Consider the following 12,925-nt stretch of genomic DNA (forward strand, 5'->3'; position numbering starts at 1 on the left):
AGGAGATACAGCGAATATTAGAATGTTTGTGAAGCTTGCTTAGTGGATGACAGCAGTGTCTAAATGACGACGTGGTGGCCTGTGTTTAAAAACATGCCTTAACTAACACTGTAGTTTTCATCTCAGGCAGTAGAGATCTGTTTCACAGAAGTGTGTCCAAATGCCCTGTGCCTCCTAGAGCTCCACCCCCTAAAGTCTGTGCTGGCGACACTGGACACTTCTGGAATCTCCCTTCAGTACTTTGAGTCTGATCTAAGAGGGCCTGCCTCATGGCAGAAAGTGTGGTAGTGCAGTTCCAAGAAATGCATGGCGCACCTCCAAAATACTTCTTTCTTGGATGTAAAAGAATGTCCCAATCATTCTTCCTTTGCTTTTCCTTGGCTCATCACTCCTCAGACTTTGTTCTCTTAATTTTCAAAACTGTACAACACTGGTGAGAGTATAACCGAAGGAATAAAGACAAGATTTATCGATTTATTGAAAGGATGATTGCAGGTTTTCTGTGGGGCATATTCCAGTGATTTAGCTAGATAGTAGGACTTGTCCCTCCCTGAAGGAAAAGACATTACTGTTACCAAGTAGGCAGAAAGGAAGAACTGGAGTGTGGTCCATTGTTTAAAGCAACACGTGGCTTATTTTGGAGTCGGCAGCCACCCTTGAGCTGTTGCTGTTGTAATTGCTTTGTCAAGGACAGACTGTCTTCACTTGACTGTTGTCACCGGTCAAGGGCACAGGAGGAGCCGGTGTAATTGGAAGGAGCTCTTCAGAGAGACTGCTGGTAACAGCTGTGCTCCGGCTTTGCAGATGGTCACCCCGTGAAAGTGTGGCCAGTCAGTTCATGGAGAGGTGTTGTCACAAGAAATGTACTTCTCCTGATGGTTTCGGATATAACAAACTAAAAAAAGGAAACTATTTACTGTAAATTCTTATAGCTTTAAGGTACCAAAAGCTACAATGTCATTGACACATTTTTGGGTCACATTTTTCAGTTCTTTGATTATCTGGGGCTAGGAAAAGGACCATTTTCTCAACTCTGTACTTAAAATGTTTCTACATGTATGTACATAAGTTATACTTAAAGTATAACTAAAAATGTTTCTGCTAGAATATAGTTTCATGAATTTACATCCAAATGCTATCCTGGAAACCCTGGAAGTGATACACAGTGACTTAGAGTCACAGCATTGAAATGGGACTTGAAGCCATGACGTGTGTGTCCTACCCCTGGGCAGACACCGCTCTGAAATGCCTTGCAGCCGGCCCCGCTCTGTCCGTCCTGCCCGTCTTTCCTGTTGGCGAACTTGCCTCCACCAGTGTTCTGGCAGCACACCAAGCTCCTTTGCTTTCATTCTGTGCTGGGAAGGTGGTGTGGAGCGTTTCACGTTCTGAAATTGGTTCCTGCCCCTCAAATCAGTAATTGTGTCATTCAGCTAGATATATTAAATACAGCAAACGGGAATCTGAATTTTTTAAGCATCATTGTATTACCAAATTGGGGAAACAAAATTGCAGGGATTTTTTCATTTATACCAAAAGTGGAAGTAGAAATAATAGTAAAATCATGTGCTAACGATAGTAAATGATGATTTACCTGACATTAAAAACTGCAAATCTCTAAAAGTCAGCTCTTTATCACCACAGTGAAAATTCAGGTTCATGGAGATAACAGGTGAAATAATAGGATTCTGCATCTTCATGGGAAGATAAGAGCATGATCAGATTGGCGTCTTACCAAGTTTTTTGAAGAGAGGAGACTTGTGCAGGCTTTCTATGGTACCGGCGTATAGGAGGCATTTCATAAAAACTTGTTGAACAAAACTGACATTTCATGTGTCTTGTTTTTTTAACATATATGGTAGCAGATAATTTAGTAGGGGAAATAAATCAAGCAAAAGAACTTTTGAGACAAATAGAAAATGTTCAGAACCCAAATATTTTGGAAATAATAGTCTCTCAAAAGAAGGTGCTCTTCTACTTTGAGCATTTAGAGCCAGTCACAAAAAGATGTAATTTAAGGAATGACCATAAATGGAGAGTGGTGAACTAGTTAATGTTTTCTCATTGGGATTTTTTTGTAAATCTTATTTACTCATTTATTTGTGTTAAAATGATTACCTCAGATTTTGCACTTTGAGGTCTCTCTCCTCTTTTTGTGTATCTGACTTAAAGTCATCGGAGGAAGCTAACTTAGTGTTTCTAGGATTCCTAAGTATGTTCCTCATGCAAGAGAGTTTTAAAACTATGTAACAAATACCTTTTACTATCCCTATTCTTTGATGTTGGGTTTTTATTAAAACTTCTTTTAGAGATCGGCTGTGCAGCCTTGTGCCTGTATAACAGTGGTGTATTTTACACTGAAAAGTCCATTAAGAGGGCAGATCTCCTGTTGTGTTCTTTCTACCATAAAATAATATTTTTTAAGGACTTCTATTATCTCTAATCTCTCTGCTCTTGAGCCCCAAATTTCTGGATTCTAATTTATTGAACGTATATATAAATGAATGTGAAGTTGATTTGCACTAAAATCCAACTGAAAATTTCTTCAAATAAAGAATTATTCAGGCCTGGTTGATATAGCTCAGTGGATTGAGTGCGGGCCTGCGAACCACAGGATCGCGGTTCGATTCCCAGTCAGGCCACATGCCTGGGTTGCAGGCCAGTTCCCAGCAGGGGACTCACAAGAAGCAACCATACATTGATATTTCTCTCCTTCTCTCCTTTCCTTCCTCTCTAAAGACAAAAAAATAAAATCTTTAAAAAAAAAAGAATTATTCACAGGGCTGGGAATATAAGACAGAAAGCTGTACTTGAACAAGAATTAAATAAGAAAAATAAGAAAAATAAAAATTCAAATTAAAAAAAGAGTTATTCAAGGACATAATTTCCAAAATGCCCAGTGAAGATCTGATGTATATATCTGCTTGGTGTTTAAATTTTTGGTGCAGCTATATTATGCTAACCACAGATTTTAGAGTAGGAAAATGTGTAATTTTTGCTTTTTAAAAAAATAAGAAGTGCCCTAGCGGGTGTGACTCCGTGCACTGAGTGCTACCTTGCTAACTGGTTGGTTCCCAGGCAGGGAGGGCACATGCCTGGGTTGGGGGCTGAGTCCCCAGTAGCGGGTGTGTGACAGGCTACCAGTCAATGTTTCTTTACACGTCAGTGTTTCTCTCCCTCACTTTCTCCCTCCGCTCCCCTCTGTCTAAAAAATAAAATCTTTAAAAATGTATGTAAAGAAACAAGTGAGAGATGTTGTTTCTTAACAGTATTCAAACATCACAGAATATTTTTAAAGCATTAAAAATACTATGTGGTGAAATCTCAATGTGAACAAACCACAATCTGTGATACGACAGCACACCAGACTCTGAAAGATTTAATTCTTTCCTGCTTTGAAAGTCAACGCCTGGGAGTCTAGATATCATTGTGTTCATTGATTCCCTGTGTAAATGAAATGGTATTTGAACCCTCACCGTGCTTGAATGTGCTTATTGATGTGGTCTTTAAGTTGTTTATGAAATTCCTGAAGAATTTGGTCTCTGTCATTTCAGTTTTCCAATTCTTTGGCACTTCTGGGTCAAAACATAAAGTTTATTTTGCCTTGCAACGGCATCAACTTTCTACATTTTAGTCATGTAACCTTTTGTTCAGCACATGTTTATTGGCAGCCACTCTGGGTCAGGCACCTTGCTGGACCCTGATGGACAAAAACAGACCAGCCTTGGCTCTCCGGGGCCTTGCAGTCAAGGGCCACCTGGGACTCTGACGTCTTCTGGAACAAAGCAAATGGCTTTGTTTTTTATGCAAAATGAATTTGCCAAGGAGCTCTTTTGTTTGTTTGGCATAACATCAGAAATGTGAACTAATTGGTGGTAAGTTCAATCTGAATGAAGCCATAATTTATGGCCAATCCCACTGCCAAAAGGTGTCGTAGGGACACAGTCCTGCAAGTTGCACCTCAGTCAGATGCACTGGAAATCATTGCACACTGTCCTCTAACACGCATGCTATCCTGCTAGAGGCTTTGGATAGCCTAGTGGTGGGGAACCTTACTTTTTTACTCCACTGCTTCTAGCTTACTCCACCATGACCCCTGGGAGTATCCCAGCAGTTAGGATTTGGGGGAAGGGGCGATCTGAATATAGATCATCTGTAGGGAAATTGTTTTTCTCATCATAAGCTGTGCTCTGTTGAGTCTCATTTGTCTCAAGCAGTTTCATGGCTTATTAGATGGAAAAAATAGGTCTCAGCCAACTTCTGTCCACTCTTAGTGTCCTTCTGTCATTCTTCATGTTGAAATGGTCAGCAGCAGCCTGGCGAATACATAGCTCTTAGATTTCAAAGTAGCAGTTTGTATTTGTAAACCTATTTAGTATCTCTCCTCACTTTCTCTTTGACCACTGATTCTGTTTAGTGGGATTAAGAAAATAACAAGACTGATTCTACAGCATTTTTCAGTAGTGGAGGATTCTTATCAACAAAATCATACATTAGCCATCTAGGTGTAAGTAGTTTAAATGATTATCCATACATTTTCTGCCACCTAGAAGCATCAACTTGAGCATAATACTTTATGACTTAAAAATAAAAGTTGGCTATTAGCCTACCACCAACTCCTTGTTCATTTTTGCCGTTCCTCAGACTCCCTCCACAACAGTTCTCCTCACAGTGGGGTGGGCCGGGGACATGGAACCTGCTGGGACAGAGTTTGGGGCTTTGTGAAGGAGAAAAGTGTGGTCCAGTGTACTTAATGTAACTTATAGTATTAAGGTGCCTCACACTTACTTTATTCTAGAATGTCAAAAAATCATTCTAAAGTCAATATTAGCTTAAGTGAGCCGCTTTTTGGTTTGAATGTAACTGGCTCAGAAAAGTGATCCCCACTAGTGACGGTGAACGTGCACAGAGGAGCTGCCCGGTGAGGAAAAGAATCGGCCTGGTGGGGCCACCGCTGCCGTGTGGGCTCGGGAATGTGCGGGGCTTACTAGGGGTGTTGTTTGGGAACTGACTTTTTTGCTGCTATTTCTTAGGGACACAGCAGGTCAGGAGAGATTCAACAGCATTACCTCAGCTTATTACAGAAGTGCCAAGGGGATCATATTAGTGTATGATATCACTAAGAAGGAGACATTTGATGACTTGCCAAAATGGATGAAGATGATCGATAAGGTAAGTGTTGCGCTTTTCTCTCGAGATGTGAACCCCTTGCTCATGGATGTTAATCCTGATAAAAGGAAGGAGAAATCATTTATGAAGCATATGCTTTTACATACTAAAGGTCATGTAATCCATAGTAAAACCATCAAAGTAGGTATACATGCTATTACTCATAATTAGCTTATAAGTACTAAAACCAGGATTTTTACTCTGTTGCCCTGGGCTGTCTGATTTCAAAGGCCACACACTCATTCCCCGATATGTGGCTGCTCCTGTGCAGGTAGATAAAGGGCATCTTGTTTCTGCAGAAAGTTCACATGGATGCTCGTTTTGGGAGTGTCCACTGAGAAACAATCTCCAGGAGATGGACTTCTCCACACTCAGTGCCTGTGGACACTCCAAGGGCCACGGTCACCTTCAGGACATGTGCCCTTAAAATTATAGGTGTCCTTTTAGGTTTTCATTTTGAACAGGAAATTTTCCCCTTTGGCTCATGATCCATTTTATATAAGTAGTAAACTGTAAGTTCCCCTGTAAGATATGTGTGCCCAAAATATGCATTCAGAAGACAGTAGTTTGGGGTCAGATGGGGTATACAGTGACCATATTTTGAGTTTTCTTCCCTTTAACGCAATAAATTGATGTTTAATTCCTTTGCATAACAAGCACATTTAATGTATTATAAATTGTATTTTTGTTTACAAATTGCATTAAACCGTCTGTTAGACAACGTTGGAGAATGTTGGCCAGTTTTATCAAGCCTGTCAGTGTCTCTTTGAACATCTGTTAAGTTAAGGGCCCGGGGTTACAGAAAAGAATGGAGCTGGAGGCTGGTTCTGTGATGGCGTCACTGAGTACCTGTTTTCCCCATGCTGAAGCCACACGACGTGCTGCTAAGGAAATTAGAAAGGGGCGGTCCTAGTTGCTGGTGTAACTTTTCAGAATGTAATGAATTTAAAACCAAAAGCAATGGCCTCGACCCTAAGTGCCCGTTAGGTACTTCATTTTGTGACTCTGCCCAGGTCTTGGTGTCTAGCGCTCTCCTCTCTTTCGTTCTTGACTCTTGCTTGTTGCTCTGTTTTGCGGAAGTGTAGTCATTTCTTTGGTGCTTACTGTGTAGCAGGCCGGCACTGTTCTTACTCTGCACCAGCCTGTTCCTCCTACCTGTGCAGTAGTAACTAGGAGACCAGGACTCTGAATAGCCTCGCCAAGGTCCCGTCACTCAGGTGCCTTTTATTGCAGTCCATCTCAAATACTTTTTTAGAATACAGAATTAAATGAGTTATTCAAGAGACTCTAACCCTTTTAAAGAGAGAACTCCATTGTGCCTGGACATTTTTTAAAACTTAGAAATGTAGCTTAACTACTCTTTTCCTGATTGTAAAATTAATGATAAAACTCACATTATGGAATATTTGCAAAACCAAAGCACAAAAGTAAACTTCTAGATCTGTAGTTCTGCCGTCCTGAACAGCCACTTGGCGTTATGCCTCACTCCGGGCTGCACCCTGCGTGTTTCAGGGAGTGGTCTGTCGTGACAGCCTTCCTATGCCATTAAAGTTCTTCCACAGCGTGTATTTTCATGGCTGCATTCTTTTATAGGCCTTAACTTAGTTAATTCTTTGATTTGTTGGATTTTTATAGTTTCTTGTTAACGATCATCCTTAAGTACCGTAGAGCTTTGCCTGTGTTCTGAATCATTTCCTTAGGGTAGATTCTGAGGAATTACTGGTCAGAGACTAAAAACATTGTGGTTCAGAGTGCCTGTGAACATGCTGCTTCCTGAAAATGCTGTGAGCCTCCGACACCCACACGGTCAGGTCTGCCTGGGGCGGTGGGGGCGCTCAAAGATTTGTAGAGTGAACGAACCCATGAGTGAAAAATATTGGGTTTTATAGTTCCTGTCAGCGTATGACAATGTCCATCTTTGAAATTCTTTTAAAATTCCACAGTATGCTTCAGAAGATGCAGAACTTCTTTTAGTTGGAAATAAGTTGGACTGTGAAACTGACAGAGAAATCACCAGACAGCAAGGCGAAAAGGTGAGAGAAGTGTGGGGAGCAGGAGGAAGAAGTCACAGTTCCCACACTTTGTACATTTAACTGGTTGATGCACTTTTTCATTTAACAGGTTATTTTTTAAATTGTGAAATAGTTACATAGTTACCAGTCAATCTCATCTTTCTTGTGTTTGCTTTTTTTAAATATCTTGCTTCCTTAAATTCATTTTGAAGTATATAAAAAATACCACATTAGTATATGCTGCATTATTATCTAACCTGACATTTTATACAGAGAAACTTTTTCTTTAAATTGTTTTGAACCCTAGCTGGTGTGGCTCAGTGGATTGAGTGTGAGCCTGCAAAATGAAAGGTCGCCAGTTCAATTCCCAGTCAGGGCACATGCCTGGATTGAGGGCCATGTCCCCCACTGGGGGCATGCAAGAGGCAACCAATTGATGTATCTCTCCCACATTGATATTTCTCTCCCTCTCTTTCTTGCTGTCTCTAAAAATAAATAAATCTTTTTTAAAAAATTGATTTGGGTCCTGGCTGGTGTAGCTCAGTGGATTGAGCATGGGCCTGTGAAGCAGGGGGTCACGGGTTCCATTCCCAGTCAGGGCACATGCCTGAGTTGCCGGCCAGGTCCCCAGTAGGGGGCACATGAGAGGCAACCACACGTTGATGTTTCTCTCCCACTCTTACTCCTTCCTGTCCCCTCTCTGTAAAAATAAATAAAATATTTTTAAAAATTGATTTGGGAGAGAGAGAGACATCAATTTGATGTTCCACTTATTCATGCATTCATTGATTGATTCTTGAATGTGTCTTGCTTAATTGAACCCACAACCTTGGCATACCAGGACAACAATAACCAACTGAGCTACTTGGTCAGGGCCAAAATAACATTTTTTAAAGCATAAAATTGCTTTCATGATTTTCTCTTACTCTAATGTATTTTAACCTTCCTTGAAGAATCAGAGATACTCACATTTTAAATGTCAGATAAATTGCAGTTCTAGAAAACTGGGCATGTATCACTCAGTATCACCGTAGGGATTTCATTATGTTACTTATACTGTGGGGATTTGCTGGACTTGTGAATTTTATGATTAAGCATAAACAGGCTTTTACAAACCTTTAGTCCACCCCTCCCCTTAAAGCTGAAGCCCAGAGGGTATGATTCCCCTGTCATAGCCTCATGCTTGTACAGGAGACAACATTGCACCCCACACAGAGAAAAAAATTTTTTCCCTTAGTTTGCACAGCAGATAACTGGGATGCGGTTCTGTGAAGCAAGTGCCAAGGATAACTTCAATGTGGATGAAATATTTCTGAAACTTGTTGATGACATTCTGAAAAAGGTAAAAAAAATCTACATGAAAGTATTTCATCTGAAACCTGTTGTTTCCTTTATTATTATTTTTGGTTCAGAATTACTTATTTTGAAAGTGAAGTACCGCAGGTTTTCCTTAGTGTCATAAATTAGGTGAAGTTGTTAACTCAGCGAGTGACATCCAGCCAGTGACATCCAGCCAGCTATTGGCAGCTTCTTCCCACCCCATGGTTTTTTGGTGTCCTTGGTATTGATGTCCAGTGTATTTGCTTAGCCTTAAATACAGTTGGTGGAGTGACTGGAGCTGGTATACAATATGTCATGTTTATTTGACATTTGCTTTTCTTTTCTCCACCCACCCCCCCCATTTTCCCATGAGGATTAAGTTAGATACAGATGGCAGAGACCTAACAGAATACAGTTATCTTAGCTGAGAAGCTCCTAGTTCTCACCTCACTGAGAGCTCCGCTCTCCAGCAGGACACGGATTCCGTTGCCAAAGCCTTTCCGTGATGCTGAGTGCCAGGAAAATTGCTAGACAGCTTCACTGCATCTTTAGGCCTGCATTCAAAAAAAATTTTAGTTAAGAACTTTTTGTTACTATTATATATTACCTGTTCATTTCAGACATAATTCAGGAGCTTCTAATAAAATGGTTGGTTTATTAGGTTACTTTCTTCAGTGGTGCTGTACCCACTTGTTAGTGCACTAAGCTTCCATTGTACTGGGTTGTGAAAAATACTGTGTGTGAGGTCTGTCTTGTCCCTTCCACCTCAGGGTGTAAAGTAAGCGGGGGCAGTGTTTGTGCTGTGACATGATAACACCTTGAACCTGGTTTTTGTTTCTTGGCTTAATATTTGAATGTCTAAGTAAACTTCGATGATTAGAGAGCTTTATTTAAAAACACTTTATTCTTATGTAATTGTACGATTTGTAGAGCACTTATGTATACATTGTAGAGTTAAAATGCATTTTTGTCTCTTGTCTGTTCCGAAGATGCCCCTGGATATTTTAAGGAATGAGTTGTCCAATAGTATCCTCTCACTACAACCAGAACCTGAGATTCCACCAGAATTGCCTCCACCAAGACCACACGTCAGATGCTGTTGATTTGCTACTTTGGAGACAGTGGAGTGGTTCCTAGGAAGGGGAAATTGCTCTATTCTGCACTACAATCATTTTGAAAATTTCCTTTCGCACTTTGTAATCCAAGTCAGAGCTATACACTAACTTGTAAATATGCAAATATGCAATTCCTGGCAAGTTTTGGTTATAAATTACATGTATTCCTCCAAATTATTATATTTCATTCATTATCCCAGTGTCTAATGTACATACTGGGAAATGTAGTACTTCTAATATGAAGTGGGAGAGATGAAAGGTATAATGTTTTTTGAAATAAATAATATAATTGTCCTTATTAATTATATTATGAGGACAGAAGATATTCTGATAAGAAGAAAGAACGTGGTGCTTTGCTTACTGTTTTAAAGAAAATTTGTAAAACTGAAGATTTTTTGAAGAAAAAGAAAGCTATCTTAAGTGCTTTTTCTTTATTTACAAGACATTTCCCCGGCTGTAGCATCTTGCAAGTATTGGAGTGTATCTGCCACAAAGCAAAGCTCCACCCGTAGCCGTCATTGAAGGTCACTTAGTGCTGTTACTTAACGGTAGAATGTTGCTGGTTAGAATGTAGGTTGGACTTGGTCCTGAGGCCAGAGTCTCTCGTAGTTTCTGAATGGATATACCTTTTGCTTTTAAGAATTACAAAGATTCAATAAAGAAAAAAATGTTTTTGAAACTATAGAAGAATTTAAAACAACGCTGCTGTCGTAAACAAATCCTGTTTAAAGGAATTTTAAAGAGATACATTTTACTATATCAAAGAACATACATGTATTTGCCTAAACACTCTATACCTTTGTAATGATAAAACTTCCCCCCCTTATGATGAAGCTTATTCCTATTAAGCTTAGAGTGTGGTTTTGTTTTTTGGGTTTGGTTTTTTTTTTTTTTTTTTGGTCTGATAATGAATTTGTGAACTCTATCTTTGGTATACCTTTTATTAAACTGCACTGTTTTGTTTAGTCAAGATAAATAAGTAATTATGTATTTGAATAACTTGGTGTGTCTTGAGTGTTGTGATATGAAAAGCATTGTGGTCTTTCTACACTAATGAAGTGCAAATAAAATTTTGTATTTATGAATGATGGTTGAGTTGCTACATTTATTTGTATCATTGTAAATTGAATATCTGACAGTGTTCTTTATATACTCCACGTCTTAATCTTTTCAGTGTTTGAGACAAGAATAATACAGTGCCCTTCACCATGGAAAAATAATTTGGCAGGTTTTTTTTAAAGTTAGACTACATGTGACCTGGCAATTCCGCCTCTGGGTATATTCACCTAAAAATTGAAAGCAGGAGCCCTGGCTGGTGTAGCTCAGTGGATTGAGCGCGGGCCTGCGACTCAGACGATCGCCGGTTCGATTCTCAGTCAGGGCACACTCCCAGCAGGGGACACACGAAAGGCAACCATACATTGATGTTTCTCTCCCTCTCTCCTTCCCTTCCCCTCTAAAGATAAATAAATAAAATCTTAAAAAAAAAATTGAAAGCAGGAAAAAAAACATACTGTACTTATAAACCAGTGTTCATAACAGCATTATCCATAATAGCTAAAAGGTGGAAATATACCAAATGTCCATCATTAGATAAACAAAAGTTCAAACAATGGAATATTCTTTAAAAGGAAGGAAATTCTGATACATGCTACAAAATGACTGAACCTTGACATTATGTCAAATGAAATAAGCCAGTCACAAAAGGACAAATAATACGGTGTGATTCCACGTATACGAGGGACCTAGAGTAGTCAAGTCAGAAAGGAGAATGGTGGTTGCCTGGGGCAGGGGGGTGGGAGGTGGGAAGTAAGGAATTAGGCTTCAATTGGGACAGAGATTTAGTTTGGGATGATGGAAACCATCTGGAGCTGGCCCTGGTCGGCTGGCTCAGTTGAAACATCATTCCATACACCAGAAAGGTGGTGAGTTCAATCCCTGGTCAGAGCACATACCTAGGTTGTGAGTTTGAGGCCTAGTTGGGGTGTGCACGCAGGAGACAATGGATATTTCCCACTTCCTCTAAAATCAATGAACATACTCTTGGGTGAGGATTTTCTTTTTTTTTTAGTTCCTTAAAATAAGTTGGGGGGTGGGGGGTGGTTCCACAATGGTGCACATGTACTTAATGCCACTGAATTGTACATTTAAAAATGATCAAAAAAGCCCTGGCTGGAGTAACTCAGTGGATTGGGCATGGGCCTGTGAACCAAAGGATCACGATTCGATTCCCAATCAGGGCACATGCCTGGGTTGCAGGCCAGTTCCCAGCGGGGGACACAGGAGAGGCAACCATACATTGATATTTCTCTCCCTCTCTCCTTCCCTTCCCCTCTAAAAATAAATAAATAAACTTTTTTCAAATGATCAAATAAAGCCCTGGCTGGTATAGCTCAGTAGACTGAGCAGTGGTCTGAAAACCAAGAAGTCACCAGGTCCATTCCCAGTCGGCACATGCCTGGATCATGGAACAGGTCTCTAGCAGGGGTGAGCAAGAGGTAACCCATCCATGTTTCTCTCAAACATGGATGGTGTTTCCCTCTCTCTAAAAAAAAATAAACAGAATCTTTAAAAACACTAAAATGATCGAATATCACTTTTTGCTGTATATAATGCACATCCACATTTTGGGCCTAAACTTGCTGGAAAAAAATCTTCCAGTTTAATTTTTTATTTATATTTACTTACTTGTTTTTTGTATTATAAAGAAATTTTAGCATTTAGTTTTTAACATATTATGGTACAANCCTTCTCCTCCCACTCCCCTGTTGCTAACCCTCCATGTGTTCTTTAAGTCTTTATTTCTTCTTTTTAAAATATTTTATTTATCTTTAGAGGGGAAGGGAAGGAGAGAGGGAGAGAAATATCAATGTATGGTTGCCTCTTGTGAATCCCCTGCCGGGAACTGGCCTACAACCCAGGCATGTGCCCTGACTGGGAATCGAATCTCGATCGTGTGGTTCGCAGGCCCGCGCTCAATCTACTGAGCTACACCAGCCAGGGCCCCTCCATGTGTTCTTCATTTCTATGGTTCCGCTCCTGATCTAGCTGTCTGCTTAGTTTGCTTTTGTTTTAGGTGTGTTTGTTAATAACTGAGTTTGCTGTCTTTTCACTGTTCATATTTTTTATCTTCTTTTTCTTAGATAAGTCCCTTTAACATTTCATATAATAAGAGCTTGGTGATGATGAACTCCTTCAACTTGATCTTATCTGAGAAGCACTTTATCTGTCCTTCCATTCTAAATGAAAGCTTTGCTGAGTAGAACAGTCTTGGATATAGGTCTTTGGATTTCATGACTTGGAATACTTCCT

At 39.9% G+C, this 12,925-nt stretch overlaps 1 protein-coding gene across 1 annotated transcript in view; it reads left to right on the forward strand.

The window, feature by feature from the left end:
- The window catches only part of RAB12 (RAB12, member RAS oncogene family), a 29,408-nt gene extending 18,707 nt beyond the window's left edge, over positions 1-10,701 (forward strand). Inside the window, exons 3-6 of the mRNA XM_037050342.1 lie at positions 5,031-5,169; positions 7,110-7,199; positions 8,416-8,520; positions 9,488-10,701. Of these exons, the coding sequence (XP_036906237.1) occupies positions 5,031-5,169; positions 7,110-7,199; positions 8,416-8,520; positions 9,488-9,601 (448 nt within the window). The 3' untranslated portion in view covers positions 9,602-10,701. The remainder of the gene's footprint in view (positions 1-5,030; positions 5,170-7,109; positions 7,200-8,415; positions 8,521-9,487) is intronic.
- Positions 10,702-12,925: the final 2,224 nt, after the last annotated feature.

Source organism: Sturnira hondurensis, unplaced genomic scaffold, assembly GCF_014824575.4.
Source record: "Sturnira hondurensis isolate 20B ecotype Veracruz unplaced genomic scaffold, ASM1482457v3 Scaffold0006713, whole genome shotgun sequence".
NCBI classification, from domain to species: Eukaryota; Metazoa; Chordata; class Mammalia; order Chiroptera; family Phyllostomidae; genus Sturnira; species Sturnira hondurensis.